This window comes from Poromitra crassiceps (genome assembly GCF_964638095.1).
Source record: "Poromitra crassiceps genome assembly, chromosome: 8".
Taxonomy (NCBI): Eukaryota; Metazoa; Chordata; class Actinopteri; order Beryciformes; family Melamphaidae; genus Poromitra; species Poromitra crassiceps.
This window is the reverse complement of record NC_139629.1, coordinates 36739934-36767210: the sequence shown is the minus strand read 5'-3', so window position 1 is coordinate 36767210 and position 27277 is coordinate 36739934. Positions and strand designations below refer to the sequence as shown.

General features: G+C 43.5%; 1 protein-coding gene across 1 annotated transcript in view; it reads right to left on the bottom strand.

Annotated features, from left to right (window-relative positions):
- Positions 1-27277, bottom strand: part of nphp4 (nephronophthisis 4) — a gene marked incomplete at both ends in the record, with an annotated part of 207644 nt that overhangs the window by 168972 nt on the left and 11395 nt on the right. The window contains 3 exons of the mRNA XM_083641194.1: positions 496-645; positions 11621-11685; positions 12265-12434. Of these exons, the coding sequence (XP_083497320.1) occupies positions 496-645; positions 11621-11685; positions 12265-12434 (385 nt within the window). The remainder of the gene's footprint in view (positions 1-495; positions 646-11620; positions 11686-12264; positions 12435-27277) is intronic.

Sequence of the window (27277 nt, the reverse complement as noted above, 5' to 3'; positions counted from 1 at the left end):
TAAACGCACATCTGAGCAGACGTCTTGTGTTCTGCTCTAGAACCCCCAAACCTGTAGTTTAGAGCCGCAGCACCGTCTTTTGGTGAGTCAGCCCATGAGATATATGGGCGGTTTTACCCCACTCGCGCGCCAGCCGTTTAACATTTTGTGGGCGTTCCCAGACACTGTCTCTATTGTTCCTGTCTCATTGTCTGCACATTTTGTCCATTTTGCGAGGTTTGTCCCGCGTCCCACTCCCACATATTGAGATGATGTCCCACATTTCCATTGGAGCTAGTTTTCAAAAGTCAAACCACTGCAGGCTTTTTCTAAAATAAGGCTTTTATCCAATGGCTGTGAAGAAAGCAGGCAAGGCTGTCACCACGGGGGCGGGGCTGTGTTTGATGTCAATCAAACTGTGGCCCCACGTGACGTGTGGTCAAGTGCAGGACAGTTAACATGTCACCGTCTCCGCTGCCTCCGGCTACGCCCAAGTCTGCAGGGGGTAGTTTTTACCTGTTGGAGAAGCTGCCAGGCCGGGAACGTTCTCATCCCCAGACACAAGGACGTTCTCTGGAAGAAGGTGGGTCACGGAAAGCAGCGCCGGGTGGCTTTTGACCACACAGTCCAAATGAGCTCCATCAATAGTCTTCAGGAGATTGCCATCTGCAAAACAAAAAAAACAAGCATGGTACACTGTGTTACAATCATCCTTCCATTATCTCACATACTTTTTTTTAGATCATTGAGGCATGTTGTGGCAAATGGGAATTCTGCTACTGCTGAAGATGGATGTGGACGTAACTCCACCCCGCCATCCCCAACCAAACACATGTCCTCCACATCTACCTGCTGCGAGGTAGGGTCATATTTCCCCAAAAGTAGCGTGTCACTGGACCAGCATGACACGCAACACACAGACGCTTCCATCTTTCAATATTCCATTTGGCTGTCGCCAAACCTCGATGCAGGGTTCCATTACGCTGGGGGCGTCGCTCGCCTGGGCCTGAACCGAAATGACAACCATTCAGCTTTGGGAAAACATGCTCTTCCCCAAGCCAAGCGCCGCAGATGAGGTGCGAGATATGAGCAATGGAGTAGACTGTCGTCATCGTTCAAACACGGGTCGTCCGATGACAGGTGTTCGACGCGCGATTCCGGTCGTTGGCACAAAGCCAAGAGACTGTTTTGGAAAGCCAGGCAAAGTGGCATTTGATGCGCTACGTATGTTAGCTTCCTCCAGGCGCAAGCAGCGGCACCACGATCATTCATTTGGACAGGTTTAATAATTACACCTTCACAACGGCGACAGTGACGATCATTACGGGATGCTCCATTCACTCGCACAGACTCTTTCATCAAGACGACAGTGATGGATCTGAAGGGGGAGTCATTATAGAGCCGTGAATTGGTGGCCGCGTCTGAGAGGGTTAAGTGATGCGATGTGTTTTGCTTCATAATTGTCATAGTAAACAAAGGGTGTGTGTGAAGATAGTTTATTGTAGCTTCCCTCATGGACATGAAATATTAGCATGACAATGGTAGCACTGAAGAAACCCGAGGGCGCTATTCAAAAATGATTTTCTAAACTGTTCCACCCCCTATCCCAAACACACAGAGGCAACAACAAAAAACAAAAACAAAAAATTGACTTGATTTAGTATGGCAAAGAAGAAAGGATTCTCTGACAGCCACCAAAACAAGCAGCAGCATTAATTAATTGGTTAAGAAAAACTCTGTAACTTAATTAGCAACCTGTTCTTCCCATTTTCTGTAAGAAAGTCATTCTTTCGTTCAATAATAATTATAATAGTCATATCATTGCCATTTGAGAAGTTACAGGTATAGTTTTACCTGCTACTCTAAATGTAGTCTGACATACTTTTAAGCCCCTCACATATTTATATGAAGTTTGGTTGCATGACCATTTAGGCATTAAGAAATTACACATCCCTTCACATGTCTTCAGCATCAACATCTTTTGTGTGTCACAGCCAAATACTTTCATGTTCCAAAATTCTGTGATAGGCTACAAGCGTGATGTAGGTAGTTGAAATATGCTGTGTTCCAACATTGTAGGAAAGATTATAAAGGTGCTATTGCAATGTTGGCCTGATGGTGGCGCACCATTACCGCCCGCTCCCACAAAGTGTGTTATTGACCGCCGCTCCAGCCCACAACAAAGTTGAAACCGCCCGCCCCCCGCAATATTCCCGTCAGGTCCCGTGCAGTCCCCGAGTCTGATACACCTGTGCGTCCATGCCATATTTGGTGCTCTAACATCCAACATTTAGGAATTACGCCTCATTCCCTGTTTCATCATTCCCTGTTTGCATGTCTTCATCGCCAAAATGATATCAACATTTTGTCCACATATTATGCTGTGTGCAAAACATTGTGGACAAAAACGGTATGTGCAATGTATGTCTTTGCCAAGGAATCTGAGCCATTCTTTTTTCATTCTAGGCCTTACGGTTCCAGATTTTGTTTTGGCCAGGATGCTTGTCGAGTTGCCAGGGTGCTTGTCACAATGCCACCATCTGGCTGATTGTTTTCTGAAGATTTGAAACCTATCCACCAAATGTGATTGCTTGAGTAGGACTAGAGAGTATCCTGAGGTGCAGATTGTTTTCAGGCAGGGAAGGAGAAGGAGGAGGAGAGAAACAATAGTGCTCCAGCACCTGCCATGCTTTGGACCTCTAAGAATAGAAACGGCTGAACAGATCACAGCGTGTGTGAGTAGCATCCACTTCCATTTCTGCTGCAGACAGCGTTTCAACCGGTCGCGGGCGCGCGCCACTGCTCTTACCTACAAAGCAAATGAAAGGGGATTGACAGGAGAAGAAGAAGATGACTGGGGAGTATATATCACCGTGTTCTTCTTCTCCCTCCCTGCCTATGACTCATCTCGCACAAACCCTAGAACAGTTACCTCTTCAAAATTCACTTCACACTCCGCCCGCTTCAAAACAACAATAACAACAACTGCCTCCTGCTAAAACGTGTGCTGAAACGCACCACAAAGCCAACATGGTTTGGGGGGAAATCTCTGATGCTGCAGCACAGCTTCGACTGTGCTTTGAAAAGGCGTTTCTCACCATGAAACGCAGGAGAATGCGGGCTGCGGAGGAAGAGGGCGTTGTTGTTGTTGTTGTTGTTGTTGTGGTTTTTTATCAAAGATTCGTGCAACTTGCTTGACACAGATGGTGCCCAGGTGTGGAGATCATGTTTACTTGTTATTCATTATGCATCAAGCTTGGGTTTCAGATGCTGTGCATGGATTAGAAAACTACACCAAATATTTCCTCCCAGCAGTTTTTTGATTGATTGAATACTTTATTGAAGCAATGGCACGAGAAATACAGCGTAAGACCAGATTCATTGAAACAAAAGGAATAAAACACAACAAAGCCCGAGGGCTTATTTCCATTGTGGTCCTTGACGTGAAGCAAATGGAGTGAGTGTATGTGTGCATGTATGAGCGCGTGTGTGCGCGAGGGACATTTAACAAACTAAACATTATATGCGTTACACACATAAATAAATACAGGAAAAACCATCTATATGTATATACATACATATAAATACATAATATACAAAAACACGCGTACACACTTCCACCCCTGTACACATGCCTAAATACACACATAAATATACATGTAACAAAAACAATACAACCTTTACACTTCTGCAATAATCATTTCGAATCAATTCTTGCAGAAAGGGTCAACCTTAGGGGCCGCTCTGTAGCCACTGTTTTAAGGTGGACTTATACGTGAGTTTGGACCCTAGATCTTTTATATTTTCGGGGAGACTGTTCCACAGAATCGCTGCTGAGTATAAAAAAGTAAATTTACCTATTAAGGTTTTAAATTTAAAAGGAACAACGTTGTTTGAGCTTCCCCTGGTGGAGTGACTGTGCACCTCGCTAACCCTCAGGAAATAGCCAGAGAGGTACACAGGGGCTTTCAGGTTGATGATCCTGTGGACCATACACAGCTTGATATGAGAGACCCTCTCCTCAACTCTCAGCCACCCGAGACTGAGGAAGTGAGAGCGGAGGAGAGAGGCTCTGGGGTGTAGGCCCTGGACAACCCTCACCAGTTTATTTTGGGCCGTCTGAAGTCTGGTTTTAAGTTTGGCTGCAGTGGATGTGAACCACGAGGAGCAGGCGTAGTCGAAATGGCATTGAATTAGAGCATTTGCCAGTATCAACAGCGTAGCACTGTTTATGACTGGGGAGATGCGAGCTAAAAATTTGGTCTTTTGATTGACCTTAGAGATAACTTTTAAGGCCATCTTTTCGCCTGAGAGCTTGTTGTCAAGGATACATCCCAAGTAGGTGATCTCCTCCTTTGAGGGTACGGACACGTCACCCACCATAATTGAAAATCCCGGGGATTTTTTAAGCTTAAAATTGGACGCAAATAAAATTGACTCTGTTTTTCCTAAGTGGAGAGACAATCTGTTGTCCGAGAGCCAAACCCCAACATTTGAAAGTTCCATGCTGAGCTTTTTTTCTACCTCCCCTTTGTCCGCGTCGGAGAACAGGAGGGCGGAGTCATCAGCGAACAGGAACAGAGGGCAGTCACAGGCAGATTTCATGTCATTTATATACACCAAAAATAATAATGGACCTAAAATGCTCCCCTGGGGGACCCCGCAGCTAATGGGGAGGGGGCGGGACAGTGTCCCATTTATGTCTACCACCTGCCGTCTATTTTCCAGGTAAGACCGAACCCAGTCGAGGGACGTGCTGTTGAAGCCCAGAGCCCTAAGTTTACCGAGTAAGATGCTATGGTTAACTGTATCGAATGCTTTTTGCAAGTCCAGCATGACCATGCCACAATACTTACCGGTATCCACTTCCTTTCGGATGTGATCCGTTAGGTAGAGCAAACAGGTGTCGGTTGAGTATGATTTTCTAAACCCAGACTGGAAATCAAACAGGAGCCTATGAGACGTGAGATAACTGTTAATTTGTTCAAAGATGACTCTTTCCATTATTTTGGATATGGAAGAGAGAACTGAGACGGGGCGGTAGTTACCATGTTCTAGTTTGCTACCTTTTTTGTGCAGAGGGATAACTCTGGCGTGTTTGAACTCCTGAGGAAACTGACCAGATTTGATAGACAGATTTATAATGTGTGTGATAACGGGTGAAATGATATCTGCAGCGTCTCGTATGAACCTGCTTGGGATGTTGTCGACACCTGTAGCTTTGGAAGGTTTAAGGGCCCTGAGCCTCAACAGCACGTCCTCATCGGACACAGCCCTAAGCTGAAAGCCATCCGCCTGGACTCCCAGATCCCTGTAAAAACTGTCCACATGGTCCTGGCCATACCGCCCAGAGAGGGAGGGGAGCTTGTTTACAAGTGTGTCTGCAATAGTAGTAAAATATTCATTAAATATACCCGCAACCTTGGATTTGTCCGAGGTGAGGGTGCCATCCTGCATAAGGTTCAAGTTGAGAGTTTTTGTTTTTAGCTTGTTGTTGTAACCCAATTGCTTAAGAGATTTCCAGAGCTTTTGAGGATCATCTTTGTTCTCTGTAATAACTTCATTGTAGTGCTCTGATTTGGCCTTTTTGATCAATCTAAAGACTTTATTCCTCAGTTGTTTAAAGATGCCAAAGGATAATTCATCCTTTTTATTCCTATGTACATGCAGACTATTATTTCTAGCCTTAATGGCTTCGATAATGTCTGCATTGAACCAGGGCTCTGTTCTGGTTTTGAATCTAACCGATTTGACAGGGGCCAACTTATTTAACACTCTCAAAAACATGAATTTAAAAAGGCACCAAGCTTCATCAACAGACTTCAAACTGAGGACACGGGACAGGTCCAGCTTTCCCAGCTCGTGCAATAATGACTCAGCTGTATATTTCCTCAGAGGTCTAATTTTGACCGTGTGATGGCAATTTGTTACCGGTCTTTGAGTTTTACGAGTGCAATAAATGATTGCATGATCACTTAAGGCACAATCGATTACACCACTGCTGGAAATGTTGTGCCTGTCCGATACTACTATAAGATCTATAAGAGTCTGTGAAGAAGTGGATACTCTGGTACATGTTGAAATTAATTGATGGAGACTAAAGGTTTTACAAAAATCAATAAAAGCTTTATAAATTAAGGAGTCCTTTTTCAAAACATTTGTGTTCCAGTCTCCGATCAGGATGACTTCACGTTTCCCGTGGTCAACGGCGCTGGTGCATGACTCCTCCAAGTGGTCATAAAAACCCGATTGTGTCGGGGGCCTATACAAAATCCCAACTAAGATGGGTTTTGTTTTGGGCAGTAAAATGTCCAACCAAATTGCCTCGGAATGCACACTGTCAAGGTCATTTCTAATGTTAAAACAAATGTCAGAGCGAACGTATCCGCAGACCCCCCCCCCTTTACGATTTCTGTCCTTTCTTACTACTATATAGTTTTGAATTTCAATCTCTGAGTCATTAATGGAATTGTCCAGCCAAGTCTCAGAAAAAGAGATAACATGGGAGGTGGTGTGGTACCTCAGAGTCAGGAGTTAGCATGAGTAAACATATACACAAATAGAAGGGCACTGGGAGAGCACAGACCTCCGCCAAGGCGGCCAATAGTCCAGTCTGTTATTATGATATGCACATTTTGTGAGTCGGATCGGATCCGCTCCAACATTTAATGAGTTCGTCCTTGGCCCGTGCTGCACCCTTCCACCAAGTTTCATGAAAATTTGTTCACAGACAGACGGCACTGAAATCATAACCTCCTTGGCGGAGGTAATAAATAGATGCATGGCAGCGTTGCTTCAGATTAAGACATGCTAATGTGAACACAATGTGCCATCTGTTTGTCCTCTCATCAGGCTAAGAGGGCCCCAGAGCAGACCTCCATCTCCCTTTTCCCCCTCTCTACCATCTCCCTTTCCCCCTCTCTACCATCTCCCTTTTCCCCCCTCTCTACCATCTCCCTTTTCCCCCCTCTCTACCATCTCCCTTTTCCCCCCTCTCTACCATCTCCCTTTTCCCCCTCTCTACCATCTCCCTTTTCCCCCCTCTCTACCGGTTCATTGAGAAGAAGCGGCTCAGATCAAGCCCAGGAGCTCATGGCCTCCATACGTCCTCGTCTCCTCCTCTCATCGCCTCTTCTGTTTTAAAGAGTTTAGGAAGCCCAGGACCTTAAGGCCTCCCCTCCTCGTCCTCGTCTCATTGCCACTTTCTCCACTTCGATCCGACACGACCGTTTGATGCTTCCTCGGTCAGTTTCTCTCCATTTATCTTATCTTTCAGTCCTTTTTGTATTGCAAAAGGTTATAAGGTTGTAAGGTTAAAACAGGGGAAGTGGTTAACCGAAGCTGCACTCTTACCCATTTTCTGCTGTAAAGTGAAAACCTTGCATCTCCAAAATGTCAAACAGACTTGTTTTTAGTGTGCATTTTGGAGAATATATACACAAAAGAAGCATCTTTAACTCCAGCATGAAGCAGGTGCTGCCTTCTGGATCAGAGGCATGGAGAACAACAAACATTCACTAACACCTGCCTCAGGAGACTAGTGAACATCTGGTGGAGTGAGACAAAGTAAACAATGTGGACCTGTGGAAAAGAAGGAGCCAGGATCCCATTGACCTACACATTGGAAGGAGAAAGTGGAGTTGGATTGGTAACAGCCTCAGAAAACCTGCCACAAACATCACCTGACAACAAGCCCTGAAATGGAACCCCCAAGAAGGAACAAGGAAAAGAGGTTGCCCCAGGAACAGCTGGAGAAGAGATGTCCAGGCACAAATGTCTGGGAGTGGCCTCAACAGTGGGGAGATATCCGAAGAACCGCCAACTACCAAGTGAGGTGGAGGACATTCGTCAATGGACTCTGCTCCCTGGAGGAGCAACGTCTGGCACGCCGCCTGATACTTTTTTACGGATTTCTCTTTCAGATTTTCAGCCTTCTCCACATTCACAGTGTGGAGAAGGCCATCTGCTTCAACAAAATAAACACTCAATGTACACAATATCAACTAGCCAACGCAGAGGCAAAACAAATTGACATTAACACATTAAGTGCCATAGCCGAGATATCTCGTCTTACATAATCCAACGCTTGAGTGCCAGAGCCGAGATATCTCGTCTTACATAAACATTTTTTTTTTTTGACGGTGGGACATCAATCAACAACTTTTACATCTTCGAGATCACTATTGGAGCAAGAGAATGTGTATAATCTATTTTACCGACCCACTAAGTGTTGACAGTGCTCCCCCAGACGAGCGAAATCAAAGAAAAAACTGCCGCGGGAGCAAGCCATTCAAGGAAATGGCGAGGCGATTTTACAGTAATCCATTCCAGACTTGTCTTGCCCGAGAGCGGCCGCGCAGGCAGCACACAGAGAGCGGAGAGCGATTTGCAAAATAGATTATAGGTGAAACACACTTTGAAACACCTCAGAAAGGCCAGAATCAACATCTGCCCATCGCCCACGCATTCCCCGGCCCATCTTGACTCGCACAAGGAGCGTCCGCACGCAGGCAAGCAGGCAGGCAGGCACGCAGGCAGGCAGGCAGGCAGGCAGCAGCAACGCGCTTCTGACACGCCCGCTGTAGAGCCAGGAGGAAGGAGGAGAAGACACACGGAGGGAGGAGTTTGAATGAGAGGGGTGTTTCCTGTTGTTATGGAGGAAATTACTGTTCAAAACTATTGTTTAGAATGTCTGACGGTCTTACTGATGCCAAAAATGAATGGTTAAAGTGACTGTTCTATCGAATTTCACAAAAAGCCATTTATCTCTGAATAAATTTCCAGACGCTGAAACCATGCTGTACTCAACGGCTAATATCTACGGTACATAACTACTAACTCTGCAAACTAACTCTTTTAGACAGAGAAAGCACACATTCTATTAGTTATTTTTAGATGATTGGTGTTCATGAATTCTTAACAGAAAATAATCCTCGGCTCTTGTAAAATGAGCCAGAATCCTCAAAAAAAAACCTGGCACAACTTACCTATAGGATGAAAAAATGGCTGGCACTCAATGTGTTAACAGGGGGGGGGGGTTTGTATTTTTCCACATTTCTATGCTCAAAATGTGTTGCTTTTCTCCTCACCAATGGCAAAACACTGCAACTCCAAAGACATGCGTGCTTGTGTTTTACTGAGGCATCCAGCCAACATGCCTGTTGAGACAATAAGTCGCTGCCTTCCACTCTATTGACAAGGCACAATGTGCAGCGGCGGCAAGGCCTTCGCACAGACGTCTCCTTTCTGTCGGTGTCTATCTTCGCCTTCGTGCTTTTGTTACAGTTCCTGCCGCACGTAAACACAGCAGTCAGTGGAGTGTAAAGACAAACACTACAATTTGTCCTGCAAACAGCGGACAGAGCGCTGACCTACCTGTGTCCTCTGGGGGGACAAAGGACAATGACTGGCCTCGGAACAGACAATAAAGCTGCATTGTTTGCTCTTCTTATCCCAGCGCACCAGGGAAACAACAACAGTGTCACAGACAGTGGATTTCTCACTGGAGACATATGCACACACACGTGTGTGTGTGTGTGTGTGTGTGTGTGTGTGTGTGTGTGTGTGTGTGTGTGTGTGTGTGTGTGTGTGTGTGTGTGTGTGTGTGTGTGTGTGTGTGTGTGTGTGTGTGTGTGTGTGTGTGTGTGTGAAGAATAGACCAACCAATTGCCAATACTTTTGCTTGCCTCATCACACAGTATTGTCATGTAATCATATTTTCAGTGCATTTTTAGAGTACTAGTGGCCCGTGACGTGAGTCCAAATTGCACTGTGTGTGTGTTTAAATTAGTCCTTAGGTCGCTTTCACATATAAGCTGGTGGACTCGGTGCAATTCGGGGGGGTGAAGTTGCAACATTGTTTTCATTTTTAATTTGGTCCGGTTCGCTTTCACACATGCAATTTGCCAAGTGCACCAAACTTTCTTGTCACGTGGTCGAAACGGTCACTCGTCTAATTGGACAGAATATAGAGGGGAAATCTCTCCTGTTCTGCTGCCTTGCCTGCTGAGGGCTGACTGAACAACACAAGTGAATCCACGAAACACAACCCATAGAGAAACACCACCTTTATGCGATCTTGGGATTTATGGTTTTACTTTGGTGTTACTATCAAATAAATATTTTACAAGAATGGGCCCAATATGAGCAGCAGATGACTGAGGCAGCGAGCTGTTGGGTCCAACATCATTCTGCAGATGAGACAAGACGAGCGAGGCGCAGACCGACCCGTGTGCGCGCCGCAGTGTTTGTTTTGCTTCCTTCTACCACCTTCTACTCATGATGCACTGCCTTTCCTATATTTGCTCTTGTGTTTGGGTTCGGTTTGCTTTCACACCACAAACGAACCGCGCTAGAGTTCACTTGCAAAACGAACCGACACCCACGTTTTCAAGCGGACCAGAGTTCGCTTGTTTGTTTCCGCAACAGAGTTCGTTTGCGCTTTCACACCACCCCAAACGAAGCACACTATCCGAGGAAACGAACTCTGGGGCAGGTTAAAGCGGACCAAACAGCTTATATTATGTGAAAGCGACCTTAGACTTTTGCTCCGTAGCAGCGCAAAAAAGATGCGAAGATGTGAGCATAACACTGACATGAAGAGAGCAGTAAACGTGTCAAGGCAGCGATGCGGCCCTCAAAACAGGAAGGCCACATCGCACTAAACAACAGGTCTTGTTAATAATGCAGGAGGCATAAGAGCCCGTTTGAGAGAGAGAGCTTTGTAATATTCATGTGACATGATAGCCAAGACAGGAACAGGAAGCCCGGCTCTCGCTGGGCTCCGTGTTATTCACACTGCGAGGCACTACAGTGTTCTGTCATTCATAGCCTTGGGTTTAAGCCAAGTGAGGAGGAGGGAGGAGACAATATCTGGAGATCACCGACCAAGCCGTTCAGAGGTACAGCTGTGTTTTTCCGCTGGTCCGATCAATATTTGTGAACCAGAATAGCTCACCCCGCCCTGAGACTTTATTGGAATATGATGAGTACATTTTCTGGATTAGTTCTTGCTCGCCACGAAAGAATGAAGCTCATTAAATATAGAAATTCACAAGCACTTTCCCATCCTCTGTCTATGACGACGTAACGCTACCTTCTCTTCTCTTTATTAGACAGAGCAGACAAACGCAAACAAACACACACGCCGTAATGATAGTCAACTCGATGGAAGCCCACACGTTAAGAATGACTGTCTCCAAAAGCATATCCCACTGTGATATGACACAGTGGGATAGCTTAGCATGCTATGACATGGCAAAGAGTACTGAAGGATGGCATTGCATCAATATCCTTTAGTTTTTAAACCCGCCATGCTGTGGCCCTCAGCTTTCCTACTGCCTCAATAACAGCAATACAAAAAAAGTGCTTAAGCTAGAAAGCTGCTGACCTAGCGAGATTTTTTTTCTATTGAGATCTTTTTTCTAGCGAGAGATATTTTTTTGTGTGATATCTTTTATGTAATATATGATTGCATATCTGTGGGGCTGGATGGCAAGAGGGATGTTTATTTTTATTTTTATGTGTGTATACAGTAATCTATGTTTATGCCACCTCATGAGGATGTGTGGTGTGCTGAAACGAATAAAAAAGTTGGTAAAAAAACAAACATGCAAATGATAGTACTGTAAAGGCTACTTACGTTCATCGGTGTCCTTCAGCAGCGGATGGAGCAGGCTCCTTGGTGATCCATGGTGCAGATTCAGTCTAGCAAACACATTGAAACCAAACTGAATGAATGGAACATGCTATAATGTGCTCATTAGTAACGGCCCCTGGAAATAAAAATGGAACTGAGAGAGAGATATCAGAATCAATCGCGTTTGTGAATTGGTCTGGTGATGTCAGGCTATATGGATCCTGCATCTGTCGTGCATTAGTAATGAATTGAACCTATGCATCCTGACCTGGCTACTTCAGCCAATTCTCTCTTTAATATTATTCAAGAGAATTACATTTGTGTATGGCAACACAAACTCTAGTGTCTCTCAAGCAATCTGACAGCAGAGCGTTCACTGTCTGTCACTGACTGTTAAATTCTGACTGCAAGACTTAATCTCACCAAACAGCCACAGTTCAACAGCAGTTCAGCAAGCATGCAGTAAAAAGTGGGGATTTAATACTACAAAGCCCAACCAAAGACACAAGTATATCAACAGCAACAAGCTGACCATGCGTGGATCTGGATTCCCTTCAAACATTTGTTGACCCTACCTGTCCTTCACCTGTCTCATGTGAGAAACGTCATTAACCCCTGGCTGGTGTAATTAAGAAAAAGCTAATCACCTTCTGTCCCCGTCAGCGGGCGCGGTCTCTGGTGTGTCGGCAAAAAGCTCCAGGACGGCGAAGCCTCGCCCCAGGGCCCGCTGGGACCCGTCTGGCCTGGCTGTCAGCTCCACCAGCTCCAGGACCGCCACTGTGCCGGGCAGCCGCAGGGACGTATGGAAGTACAGGACCTATAGAGAGGGGCACAGCGAGAGGGTGAGAGAGGCTTTAGCACTGTGTGGCCTCCGTCTGGTCAGAAAGCAGCAGCTAGGATTTTGACCGGTGACAACAAAGATAGCGTGCAGCCACATCAACGCACCTTAAAAGCAAGATTTATTTTTTCACTGTAGCCTTCCTAAGTAAGCCAATGTAATGATCTTTTATATACTTGCTTTTATGCGGCGTTCCTGATTGGCCGGTTACACGTTGTTGTGGATTCTGAAAAGGCCCGCTCCGGGCCGGAGGCGAGACGGTCTCGCAGAACGAAACACAAATGTGAGTTCACGTGAGCGGATGGTTTACCAGGCTAGTTGCCACGCCCACTGGTGTCAATCACCATACAACCAGTGCGTCCCCCGGTCGTATTACATTACAGTACTGTACTGTATGTAAGGGGGTGTGGCCAATGGCCTCGCTATAGAGACACTGCGGAGCGCGTCATCATTCAGAAACCACGCCCAAAACAGGGGGAAACAGAACCCCCCCCCCCCCCCCCCCCAATCCTGGCGTTCTCCTATGTCGCGTGCATGGTTGCGTGTTGCACCAAAAGATTGCATATATACGGAAGATGAACACTCCAACTTACTTCCTTGACAGCTAGATCCACATTTTTCTTCTCGCCAATTCTCAATGGCTTCCTTGTTTTGAGTACAAAAAAACTTTAACTGTCGATTTTTTTACATTGTTGTCTGCGCAGCCCACCACCACACAACAGCTTTTAGCTATGTTTCATTCAAGGAAAATGACGCTGGTGAATGGGAGTGAACGGAGCGATTTCCCCCGTGATGGGCGTGGCCTATTTCATGCAGTGTCTCTATTCAGGCCTTTTTGGGAGCCTGGTTTCAGTGCGTGCCAGCAGGTAAGTGCAATCGTTTACTGCTTCTGCGCCGCCATTCAAATCGGTAAATAAATAATAGCGCACATAGAGCCGAGCCACACGGATTTACACGCACAAAGAGAGACACAAACGCTCTCTGATCTATCCTTCCCTGAGCACAACAAAGCCCGTTTCCTTTTTAGTTTAGTTTTTCAGGAGCATAAAAGAGGACGGTGTCAACAGAATTTATTTTTTATGTAAGTAAAGTAAACCTTGAAATACAGAACCAATTTCTCCTGGCCCAGTGTGGCGGTGGGCCTGTTCATCTCTGCACCCGACTATCAGCCACCGCAGACAGAAGCGTATATTAAAATTCAGAAAGCTCAGAGGCATTCCTTCCTTCCCATTTTTGGCCGCATCAGTCCTTTATCTCGATGCACGGCCCGTTTCAATTACTACCCTGAAGTTTTCTCAACAAAGTCACGGCTGAATACAAACGGAGGAGGCAGAGAGACACTCGACTGGCCGTAGTTTTTGTTGATGTATTAGTCTCTTGCTGGAAGTGATTCAGCGTTAATAAATGAATGTGCTCGACCTGGTCAAACAGGCGGTTGATGTGACAGACCAGTCCGATGCAGCGACATTCTCTTACATTTCTCTCAAATTGGCATAGAGAGCCAAAGTCACGCTCACTTTCGGGTTAGGCGTACGCGCCAAGAGATTTCGCCCGCCATTTATTTTCCCATAGACATTTGGTAAAATGCTTATAAAAAATAGTTTTACTTAGTTTGGTTTCAACAAGTAAAACTATTTTTATAAGCATTTTATAAAATGTCTATGGGGAAATAAATGGCAGATGATGGTTGGAGTGCATGCTGAAGCAGGAAGTGACGTCGACTTTGGCTCCCTATTGGCATTTGTATTTCCTGTGTGCATTAGTATTGTGTTTGTGCGTGTGTGTGCGTGTGTGTGTGCGCGTGTGTGTGTGCGTGCGTGTGTGTGTGCGTGCGCGTGCGTGCGCGTGTGTGTGTGTGTGTGTGTGTGTGTGTCAACAGCTAGCTGTAACTCAGACGTCCTTGCAGCAGAAGGCACTGGCTTTGTGAAAGGGGGTGTGGGGGGAACACCCTCATCCCAAATTGCCCATCATTCATAATATCCATGGGCTGAAAACTGTAGTCTGTTTATTTATAGCCCATACCTTTATTTATAGCCCATACATTTATTTATAGCCCATACCTTTATTTATAGCCCATACCTTTATTTATAGCCCATACATTTATTTATAACCCATAGCTTTTTTTTAAGCCCATAGCTTCGCCTCAGCCTGAAGTGAACTTTTGTTGAACTTCTCCAAAGCTGAATAAACAAGACAAGGGGGATGGCGAGGAGCCATATTCGATCATGTTCACGACCAAGTTTCCTCTCCCTTGCGATAATACTGGTAGAATTTGTATTGCGGTGGAAGACGTAGTCCCCGGTCTCATGGACATTGTCCATGATAGATTTCCAATTCAAACGGTAGTTTTGTTTTTTTGGCTGCCTCGCTGCTTTGATACACCTCCAATTTGACTTGGTTCCAAAAGGGAAGAAAAGAACAAAAAACAGAATGCATTCATCTCTCTCCAAAGAACACACATCTCCCTCAATTTGCAATCATTCAGATTTAGAGGGGGATGCAGTTGGGCGCTTAATAAGAACATAATGCGCATGAGTGAATATGTCAGGGCAGAGTAAGCTGAACCAGGGGGATGTCATAGTCTTTTCAATCACAATTTTTAACTAAAGGCATCACAAAGTCTGCCTGGCTCCAGAGCTTCCAATCTGCCCACTCCACGAGCTCAGTTTTGGCTGCCTGCTTCTGGTCTGGCATCGTAATAGGCAACAGCGGTTTCCTCGGTTGGAATAACGATTAGCCAATCAGTGCTGAGGGGGACTGATGATTAGCCAATCAGCATCAATAAACAGCGCAACAGGCGGGACTAACGCCGTTGTCAACTGCGCCGAGGAGCAATAACGTCGGGCTGTGTGAAAAACCAAGATGGCAGCGGCCAAAACACCACTCGAGGCTTCAGAACAAGAGATCACAAACCAATGAGTGACATCACGGTCACTGTCCATATCTTTTATACGGTATGGCTGATAAAGATCTCTCTCTCTCTCTCTCTCTCTCTCTCTCTCTCTCTCTCTCTCTCTCTCTCTCTCTCTCTCTCTCTCTCTCTCTCTCTCTCTCTCTCTCTCTCTCTCTCTCTCTCTCTCTCTCTCTCTCTCTCACACACACACACACACACACACCTCAGTTTGCCTCAACAAAACTCTCAATCTCAACTGGTTTAACATCTACGCACTTCATGTAAAAAAAAACAAGCACATTAGATTGTGATGACATCGTGCTCCTTCCCCACACCGCGGGGAGCACCGGGGGACGTCGATGAGAAAACAGCTTGCAGCGCCGGGCACAACATATGCTGGATCAAATGAGAGGTTATAATCCGTGGTGACTGTCAACAAAACACTAATGGATTGTGTCGCAGGGGTAAATATCTGTAACATGACTACAGGGGGAGAAGTGCCACCAGGCGACATTAAAACTCCATCAGCGCACAAGCATGTGGCCAGGAGTCACCATCACTGACAGCCTGTCAGCAGCTACAGGGACTGTTAGCCCAGGCTCCTCTGTGGAGTCACAGAACATAACATGTGCAAGGCGGGGAAGAGGGGGCGAACGAAAGTGTGAGGGAGGGCAGATATAGGGCAGAAAAGGGTGAGAGAGAGGGAGGGGGAGAGAGAGGGGGGAGGGAGATAGAGAGGGAGAGAGGTGGAGAGAGAGGGAGGGGAGATAGAGGGGGGAGGGTGAGAGAGAGGTGGAGAGAGGGAGGGAGGGGAGAGAGAGGGGGGAGGGAGATAGAGAGGGAGGGGGAGAGAGAGGTAGAGAGAGAGAGGGAGGGGAGAGAGACAGAGGTGGAGAGACAGAGGGGAGGGAGAAAGAGAGAGAGAGAGAGGGAGATAAAGAGGGAGGGGGAGAGCGAAGAGAGAGAGAGGGAGGGGAGAGAGAGGGGAGGGAGATAGAGAGGGAAGGGGGAGAGAGAGGTGGAGAGAGAGAGGGAGGGGAGAGAGAGGGGGAGGGAGATAGAGAGGGAAGGGGGAGAGAGAGGTGGAGAGAGAGAGGGAGGGGGGAGGGAGATAGAGATGGAGGGAGAAAGAGAGAGAGAGGGAGATAAAGGGGGAGGGGGAGAGGGAAGAGAGAGATAGAGGGAGGGGAAAGAGAGATAGGGAGATAAAGAGGGAGGGGAGAGAGGTGGAGAGACAGAGGGGAGGGAGAAAGAGAGAGAGAGAGAGCGGTACGACTCCGGTACGGCTGCTAACAGACCCACACTCATGTAATCTGTCAGACGGATGCGGGATCCGACAAAAATAGAACAGGTGTGTAATTTTTCCGTACCACATGTATCGCCCATCTATTAACATAAGAGAGAGTCGATCCGGCAGTTTTACTGGATCTGCAACGCAGCCGTAACGTAGCTGGTGTACATTGCCTGTAAGGGAGGAGCTCTGTCTGTGTGTGTCTGATGCAGTGCACACACACGGCACACACACACACACAGCACATACACAGCATCACGAGATAGATCACGGATATTGACACATTTTACTCTGATGAGACCCGTACATTATCCATACAGGTCGGATAGTCGTTTCGGTTTCATCCGATTAATTCAGCTCACCTGTACCTGTACCGGGCATCCCCTTTGCAATATTCTCTTTGTTCCTTTTGTTTATTCAAACATTTCAGTAGAAGGGGATTTACTCGAGTCATAATTTTCTTCTTCTTCTTTTGCATAGTCATTTTCAAATTTAAAGACATTGAATATTGAAACAAACTATCGGCGGCTTCAGTTAAAAAAAAATCTGCATCGGCCTTAAAAAAACAAAACATTTCGGTCTAACCCTACTCACAACGATCAAAGACAATTGTAATAAATATTGAATGACAAAGGTGTCTTATTGCTTACTGGAAGCTGAGCTGTATACAGAACAGCCACTTTTCAGGGAGGGAAAAACAATCCAACCATAGTTAATGGATTTCATGGGGTCCCATCGCTGCCTGTTTGTGCAGCAATGATGAACCTCTCACACTGGTGTCACAGTGGAGAAGCTGTGGCTAATTCTTCTTCACGCACCCTGGAGGTGGTCATTCAAACGCTGGCCTCGTGTGGGCGCTGGTGGGCTGTAAATGAGCTGTGACTCTGCACAGGGAGGGCCAGAGGAACTGGAGTGTAATTGACAGGGCCTTGTTGCCGGCGCCCCCTGGGGGCTGAACAGGGCATTTCCATTCAGCCGCCGCCCTGGCTGGGGGCAGAGGGAAGGCCCGCGTCGGCCTCAGGGCCGAGACCCGGCTCGCCCACATCATCTGCATGCCTGTATTAACTATTCATATGGACCTGTGTGCGTGGAAGATGAATAAGAACTGGGTCAGGTATCATCTGTTAACATGCTGCGCTGAACATCAGGCGCTACAACACAGCCATTGTGACCTGAATAAGCAAGTGGACAGGCTGTCATCCTAGAACATAAGAATAGCACCTGAATACACAATCAGGCTTTCACTTAAACGGCAACATGTTTGGAAATATAATATATACTTTATATAAATTCTCCCTCAGCTGCCGGCTCCGCTAACTGCCATATTTGCTATGTGCCTAGTCCATGGCAGAGATGGGGACTTGGACTCGAGAGTCGCACTTTAGTCGCACACACCGTGACTTGAGACTTGATTTGAGACTCGTCCTCAAGAGACTTGAGACTCGACCTCACGATTTGGTACTTGTGGACAATCAATTTTATTTTTTATTTCATTTTATTGCCGCATTAACATTCAAGATATCTCTACTAATAATAATATCAACTACCGTAATCAACGCTGATACTGTGCTAATAGATAAAGGAGTGAGGATAATACAGTACATGCTTTGAATCCCTTAGTTTTAGCTGCAGTGTTCTAAGCAGACCGGATGGCATGGCAGCAGATGATAGAACGCTCGTCCATAAGAGACTTGAGACTTGACTTGGACTCTAGCTCAAAGACTTGAGACTTGACTTGGACTTTGTTGTTAAAGGCATCGACTTAAAGGCAAAGTCATTAGAAATCCTATGAAGCTAAGAAAGCACATTCATGCGCTCAGCCAGAGATGCTTGTTGGCTATATAATGTTTTTTTTTATAATGTACTAGTTTTGGCAGCATAGCCAACCCCTTTGGAGTGAGGGGAGGGAACGAGAGAGAGAGAGACAGAGAGAGAGATTAGTAATTTGACAGGCACAGAACCAGTGGGTATCAGCGCCGCACATCCTCTGGGTGTGAAACTCTGGACCTGTCACCAGCACAGGACCCGTCACCAGCACAGGACCTGTCACCACCAGCACAGGAGAGATGGCAGCGTGGATAGAGACAAGAGGCAGGGAAAAATCACAGGGATGGAAGACACACGACCGCTCCAGGCATCTTTATGGCCGATAATGTCAATGTGTAATACTGTATGTGTGAGGTTGATAATGTCAATGTGTAATACTGTATGTGTGAGGTTGATAATGTCAATGTGTAATACTGTATGTGTGAGGTTGATAATGTCAATGTGTAATACTGTATGTGTGAGGTTGATAATGTCAATGTGTAATACTGTATGAGTGAGGTTGATCATGTCAATGTGTAATACTGTATGTGTGAGGTTGATAATGTCAATGTGTAATACTGTATGTGTGAGGGTGATAATGTCAATGTGTAATACTGTATGTGTGAGGGTGATAATGTCAATGTGTAATACTGTATGTGTGAGGTTGATCATGTCAATGTGTAATACTGTGTGTGTGAGGTTGATAATGTCAATGTGTAATACTGTATGTGTGAGGTTGATAATGTCAATGTGTAATACTGTGTGTGTGAGGTTGATAATGTCAATGTGTAATACTGTATGTGTGAGGGTGATAATGTCAATGTGTAATACTGTATGAGTGAGGTTGATAATGTCAATGTGTAATACTGTGTGTGTGAGGTTGATAATGTCAATGTGTAATACTGTATGTGTGAGGGTGATAATGTCAATGTGTAATACTGTATGTGTGAGGGTGATAATGTCAATGTGTAATACTGTATGTGTGAGGTTGATAATGTCAATGTGTAATACTGTATGTGTGAGGTTGATAATGTCAATGTGTAATACTGTATGTGTGAGGTTGATAATGTCAATGTGTAATACTGTATGTGTGATAATGTCAATGTGTAATACTGTATGTGTGAGGTTGATAATGTCAATGTGTAATACTGTATGTGTGAGGTTGATAATGTCAATGTGTAATACTGTGTGTGTGAGGTTGATAATGTCAATGTGTAATACTGTATGAGTGAGGTTGATCATGTCAATGTGTAATACTGTGTGTGTGAGGTTGATAATGTCAATGTGTAATACTGTGTGTGTGAGGTTGATAATGTCAATGTGTAATACTGTATGTGTGAGGTTGATAATGTCAATGTGTAATACTGTATGTGTGAGGGTGATAATGTCAATGTGTAATACTGTATGTGTGAGGTTGATAATGTCAATGTGTAATACTGTATGTGTGAGGGTGATAATGTCAATGTGTAATACTGTGTGTGTGAGGTTGATCATGTCAATGTGTAATACTGTGTGTGTGAGGTTGATAATGTCAATGTGTAATACTGTATGTGTGAGGTTGATAATGTCAATGTGTAATACTGTATGTGTGAGGTTGATAATGTCAATGTGTAATACTGTGTGTGTGAGGTTGATAATGTCAATGTGTAATACTGTATGTGTGAGGTTGATCATGTCAATGTGTAATACTGTATGAGTGAGGTTGATCATGTCAATGTGTAATACTGTATGTGTGAGGTTGATCATGTCAATGTGTAATACTGTATGAGTGAGGTTGATCATGTCAATGTGTAATACTGTATGAGTGAGGGTGATAATGTCAATGTGTAATACTGTGTGTGTGAGGTTGATCATGTCAATGTGTAATACTGTATGTGTAAGGTTGATCATGTCAATGTGTAATACTGTATGTGTGAGGTTGATAATGTCAATGTGTAATACTGTATGTGTGAGGTTGATAATGTCAATGTGTAATACTGTGTGTGTGAGGTTGATCATGTCAATGTGTAATACTGTATGTGTGAGGTTGATAATGTCAATGTGTAATACTGTATGTGTGAGGATGATAATGTCAATGTGTAATATTGTATGTGTGAGGATGATAATGTCAATGTGTAATACTGTATGTGTGAGGTTGATAATGTCAATGTGTAATACTGTATGTGTGAGGTTGATAATGTCAATGTGTAATACTGTATGTGTGAGGTTGATAATGTCAATGTGTAATACTGTATGAGTGAGGTTGATCATGTCAATGTGTAATACTGTATGTGTGAGGTTGATCATGTCAATGTGTAATAATGTATGTGTGAGGATGATAATGTCAATGTGTAATACTGTATGTGTGAGGTTGATCATGTCAATGTGTAATACTGTATGAGTGAGGGTGATAATGTCAATGTGTAATACTGTGTGTGTGAGGTTGATCATGTCAATGTGTAATATTGTATGTGTGAGGATGATAATGTCAATGTGTAATACTGTATGTGTGAGGTTGATAATGTCAATGTGTAATACTGTGTGTGTGAGGATGATAATGTCAATGTGTAATACTGTGTGTGTGAGGTTGATCATGTCAATGTGTAATATTGTGTGTGTGAGGATGATAATGTCAATGTGTAATACTGTGTGTGTGAGGTTGATAATGTCAATGTGTAATACTGTGTGTGTGAGGTTGATAATGTCAATGTGTAATACTGTATGTGTGAGGTTGATAATGTAAATGTGTAATACTGTATGTGTGAGGTTGATCATGTCAATGTGTAATACTGTATGTGTGAGGTTGATCATGTCAATGTGTAATACTGTATGTGTGAGGATGATAATGTCAATGTGTAATACTGTGTGTGTGAGGTTGATAATGTCAATGTGTAATACTGTATGTGTGAGGTTGATAATGTCAATGTGTAATACTGTGTGTGTGAGGGTGATAATGTCAATGTGTAATACTGTATGAGTGAGGTTGATAATGTCAATGTGTAATACTGTATGTGTGAGGTTGATCATGTCAATGTGTAATACTGTATGTGTGAGGTTGATAATGTCAATGTGTAATACTGTATGAGTGAGGTTGATAATGTCAATGTGTAATACTGTATGTGTGAGGTTGATAATGTCAATGTGTAATACTGTATGAGTGAGGTTGATCATGTCAATGTGTAATACTGTATGAGTGAGGTTGATAATGTCAATGTGTAATACTGTATGAGTGAGGTTGATAATGTCAATGTGTAATACTGTATGAGTGAGGTTGATAATGTCAATGTGTAATACTGTATGTGTGAGGTTGATAATGTCAATGTGTAATACTGTATGTGTGAGGATGATAATGTCAATGTGTAATACTGTGTGTGTGAGGTTGATAATGTCAATGTGTAATACTGTGTGTGTGAGGTTGATAATGTCAATGTGTAATACTGTATGTGTGAGGTTGATAATGTAAATGTGTAATACTGTATGTGTGAGGTTGATCATGTCAATGTGTAATACTGTATGTGTGAGGATGATAATGTCAATGTGTAATACTGTGTGTGTGAGGTTGATAATGTCAATGTGTAATACTGTGTGTGTGAGGGTGATAATGTCAATGTGTAATACTGTATGTGTGAGGTTGATCATGTCAATGTGTAATACTGTATGTGTGAGGTTGATAATGTCAATGTGTAATACTGTATGTGTGAGGTTGATCATGTCAATGTGTAATACTGTATGTGTGAGGTTGATAATGTCAATGTGTAATACTGTATGAGTGAGGTTGATAATGTCAATGTGTAATACTGTATGTGTGAGGTTGATAATGTCAATGTGTAATACTGTATGAGTGAGGTTGATCATGTCAATGTGTAATACTGTATGAGTGAGGTTGATAATGTCAATGTGTAATACTGTATGAGTGAGGTTGATAATGTCAATGTGTAATACTGTATGAGTGAGGTTGATAATGTCAATGTGTAATACTGTATGAGTGAGGTTGATCATGTCAATGTGTAATACTGTATGAGTGAGGTTGATCATGTCAATGTGTAATACTGTATGAGTGAGGTTGATAATGTAAATGTGTAATACTGTATGTGTGAGGTTGATCATGTCAATGTGTAATACTGTATGAGTGAGGTTGATCATGTCAATGTGTAATACTGTATGAGTGAGGTTGATAATGTCAATGTGTAATACTGTATGAGTGAGGTTGATCATGTCAATGTGTAATACTGTATGAGTGAGGTTGATAATGTAAATGTGTAATACTGTATGAGTGAGGTTGATCATGTCAATGTGTAATACTGTATGAGTGAGGTTGATAATGTAAATGTGTAATACTGTATGAGTGAGGTTGATAATGTAAATGTGTAATACTGTATGTGTGAGGTTGATCATGTCAATGTGTAATACTGTGTGTGTGAGGTTGATCATGTCAATGTGTAATACTGTATGAGTGAGGTTGATAATGTCAATGTGTAATACTGTATGTGTGAGGTTGATAATGTCAATGTGTAATACTGTATGAGTGAGGTTGATCATGTCAATGTGTAATACTGTATGTGTGAGGTTGATAATGTCAATGTGTAATACTGTATGAGTGAGGTTGATCATGTCAATGTGTAATACTGTATGAGTGAGGTTGATCATGTCAATGTGTAATACTGTATGAGTGAGGTTGATCATGTCAATGTGTAATACTGTATGTGTGAGGTTGATAATGTCAATGTGTAATACTGTATGAGTGAGGTTGATAATGTCAATGTGTAATACTGTATGAGTGAGGTTGATAATGTCAATGTGTAATACTGTATGAGTGAGGTTGATCATGTCAATGTGTAATACTGTATGAGTGAGGTTGATCATGTCAATGTGTAATACTGTATGAGTGAGGTTGATAATGTCAATGTGTAATACTGTATGAGTGAGGTTGATCATGTCAATGTGTAATACTGTATGAGTGAGGTTGATAATGTCAATGTGTAATACTGTATGAGTGAGGTTGATCATGTCAATGTGTAATACTGTATGAGTGAGGTTGATAATGTCAATGTGTAATACTGTATGAGTGAGGTTGATAATGTCAATGTGTAATACTGTATGAGTGAGGTTGATCATGTCAATGTGTAATACTGTATGAGTGAGGTTGATCATGTCAATGTGTAATACTGTATGAGTGAGGTTGATAATGTCAATGTGTAATACTGTATGAGTGAGGTTGATCATGTCAATGTGTAATACTGTATGAGTGAGGTTGATAATGTCAATGTGTAATACTGTATGAGTGAGGTTGATCATGTCAATGTGTAATACTGTATGAGTGAGGTTGATCATGTCAATGTGTAATACTGTATGAGTGAGGTTGATAATGTCAATGTGTAATACTGTATGAGTGAGGTTGATAATGTCAATGTGTAATACTGTATGAGTGAGGTTGATCATGTCAATGTGTAATACTGTATGAGTGAGGTTGATCATGTCAATGTGTAATACTGTATGAGTGAGGTTGATAATGTAAATGTGTAATACTGTATGAGTGAGGTTGATCATGTCAATGTGTAATACTGTATGAGTGAGGTTGATCATGTCAATGTGTAATACTGTATGTGTGAGGTTGATAATGTCAATGTGTAATACTGTATGAGTGAGGTTGATAATGTCAATGTGTAATACTGTATGTGTGAGGTTGATAATGTCAATGTGTAATACTGTATGAGTGAGGTTGATAATGTCAATGTGTAATACTGGATGTGTGAGGTTGATAATGTCAATGTGTAATACTGTATGAGTGAGGTTGATCATGTCAATGTGTAATACTGTGTGTGTGAGGTTGATAATGTCAATGTGTAATACTGTATGTGTGAGGTTGATAATGTCAATGTGTAATACTGTATGAGTGAGGTTGATCATGTCAATGTGTAATACTGTATGTGTGAGGTTGATAATGTCAATGTGTAATACTGTATGTGTGAGGTTGATAATGTCAATGTGTAATACTGTATGAGTGAGGTTGATAATGTCAATGTGTAATACTGTATGTGTGAGGTTGATAATGTCAATGTGTAATACTGTATGAGTGAGGTTGATAATGTCAATGTGTAATACTGTATGTGTGAGGTTGATAATGTCAATGTGTAATACTGTATGTGTGAGGTTGATAATGTCAATGTGTAATACTGTATGTGTGAGGTTGATAATGTCAATGTGTAATACTGTGTGTGAGGTTGATAATGTCAATGTGTAATACTGTATGAGTGAGGTTGATCATGTCAATGTGTAATACTGTATGTGTGAGGATGATAATGTCAATGTGTAATACTGTATGAGTGAGGTTGATCATGTCAATGTGTAATACTGTATGTGTGAGGGTGATAATGTCAATGTGTAATACTGTATGAGTGAGGTTGATCATGTCAATGTGTAATACTGTATGAGTGAGGTTGATCATGTCAATGTGTAATACTGTATGTGTGAGGATGATAATGTCAATGTGTAATACTGTATGAGTGAGGTTGATCATGTCAATGTGTAATACTGTATGTGTGAGGGTGATAATGTCAATGTGTAATACTGTATGTGTGAGGTTGATAATGTCAATGTGTAATACTGTATGAGTGAGGTTGATAATGTCAATGTGTAATACTGTATGTGTGAGGTTGATAATGTCAATGTGTAATACTGTATGTGTGAGGGTGATAATGTCAATGTGTAATACTGTATGTGTGAGGTTGATAATGTCAATGTGTAATACTGTATGTGTGAGGTTGATAATGTCAATGTGTAATATTGTATGTGTGAGGTTGATAATGTCAATGTGTAATACTGTATGTGTGAGGTTGATAATGTCAATGTGTAATACTGTATGTGTGAGGTTGATAATGTCAATGTGTAATATTGTATGAGTGAGGTTGATAATGTCAATGTGTAATACTGTATGTGTGAGGTTGATAATGTCAATGTGTAATACTGTATGAGTGAGGTTGATCATGTCAATGTGTAATACTGTATGAGTGAGGTTGATAATGTCAATGTGTAATACTGTATGAGTGAGGTTGATAATGTCAATGTGTAATACTGTATGTGTGAGGTTGATCCACACAGTGGATGGTGAGGTGCACACAGTGGATGGTGAGGTGCACACAGTGGATGGTGAGGTGCACACAGTGGATGGTGAGGTGCACACAGTGGATGGTGAGGTGCACACAGTGGATGGTGAGGTGCACACAGTGGATGGTGAGGTGCACACAGTGGATGGTGAGGCGGGGCCTCCTCGGAATTCTGGACCCAGGAGGAAAATATCTACCCTCAGATCATGAGATCATGATCATCACACAACAAGTCCATCTTGCCACACTCCAATCTACTGGTTTGAATCTGAACCACCAGTGGTTCGCACCAATCAGCGTCCTATGAGGTAGAGATGGGCATTTCTAGCAAAAACACTATTCAACATTCTCTGGGTCAAAGTCTACTTTTCGTCGAAATTCGCCCACCCCTTAATTTAAAAAGTCAAAATGTTCCGTGAAAGGCTCTGTGAAAATAAACAATCTGGCAGCATGGTGTCTCTGCTCAGCCATCTGATATATAAATAGAAAGAAAAGCATTGACGAGTTGTTGTCACAGGGAGGAGCTTCTATCATACTGTATCATGCCCCCAAAACATCTACAAACGTCTACTTGATCATCTGTTCCACTCTAATGGGACCATCGTTTACTAAATGAATCTCTGTACTGAAGAAGACTTGAGACTAATGATTATGACCATCCACTCATTACGAAAGTGTTTACTGAGGTCATCAATCAAGTGAGAAGTAGGGTCATTTTCCCATTGACTTCTATACAACCTGACTTCTCGTTGCAGCCATAGACTGTATAAGCAAGTGAGTGATATAAAAATGCACCCCTTTGCAGTTGTTATGAAGGGTGAAATTAGCTATAAAAAATAAAAAAAACACGATTTCAGACGGACAAGCCCGTCTTTTATTGTCACACGATCACATCAACACATGCACGGAGGGCCACAACACACACATGCTGACGGTGGCCGGTGAAATTTGTCCTCTGCATTTAACCCATCCTGGCTTTGTCCTTTCCTCCGGGGGGCAGGCCAGGAGCAGTGGTCGCTTTCTCGTACAGCGCCCGGGGACCAACTTCGGATGTTGTCGTCACTGGTCGGATGACGATGACGATCTGATCTTCTGCATGTTTTTAATGGGGGGGGGGTTTATACGGAGGAACCCCCCTGGGGGAGCACGGGGAGAACATGCAAACTCCACACAGACAGAAAGGCCCTTACGACGAGATACCCCACCTGGGCAGTAGGCACTGAAGATATGGGGGGAACACAACCACAGCGCCCGCAGTGTCCCAGGCGAGAATCGAACTCAGGACCTTCTGACTGCGAGGCGACAGCTCTACCACTGAGCCACCGTGCTATAGAGACAAAAACTATTTTTTGAACTTTTTAACATGGACCATCAACCAGAGATCTTTCATACAGAGAGACTCCACTCCAGGCTCCGCCAATAATAAGGAAGAAATGGTACTCTTCTGGTCTCCTAAATGAGCGTGGTGATCAGCTTGTGATTGGCAGTTGGTCAATGGTATGCAGTGTTTCCCCTAGAAGTTTTTTCAGGCCTGGAGGGATTTCGAAACGTACCCCGACCGCAACGGTGGGGGCCCTCGCTGGCTACGCTAAACTTTTAGCTAACCTGTTCGCATCTATTGTTCGCAATGGCGAAGTATCATCATACTATTATGGGATGCAATGTGAACAGTTGTATTATGGGATGTGCGTTTCCCAGGCAACGACACACGTTGACCGACACGTTTTGGAACAGCGCCGCACGCTGGCAC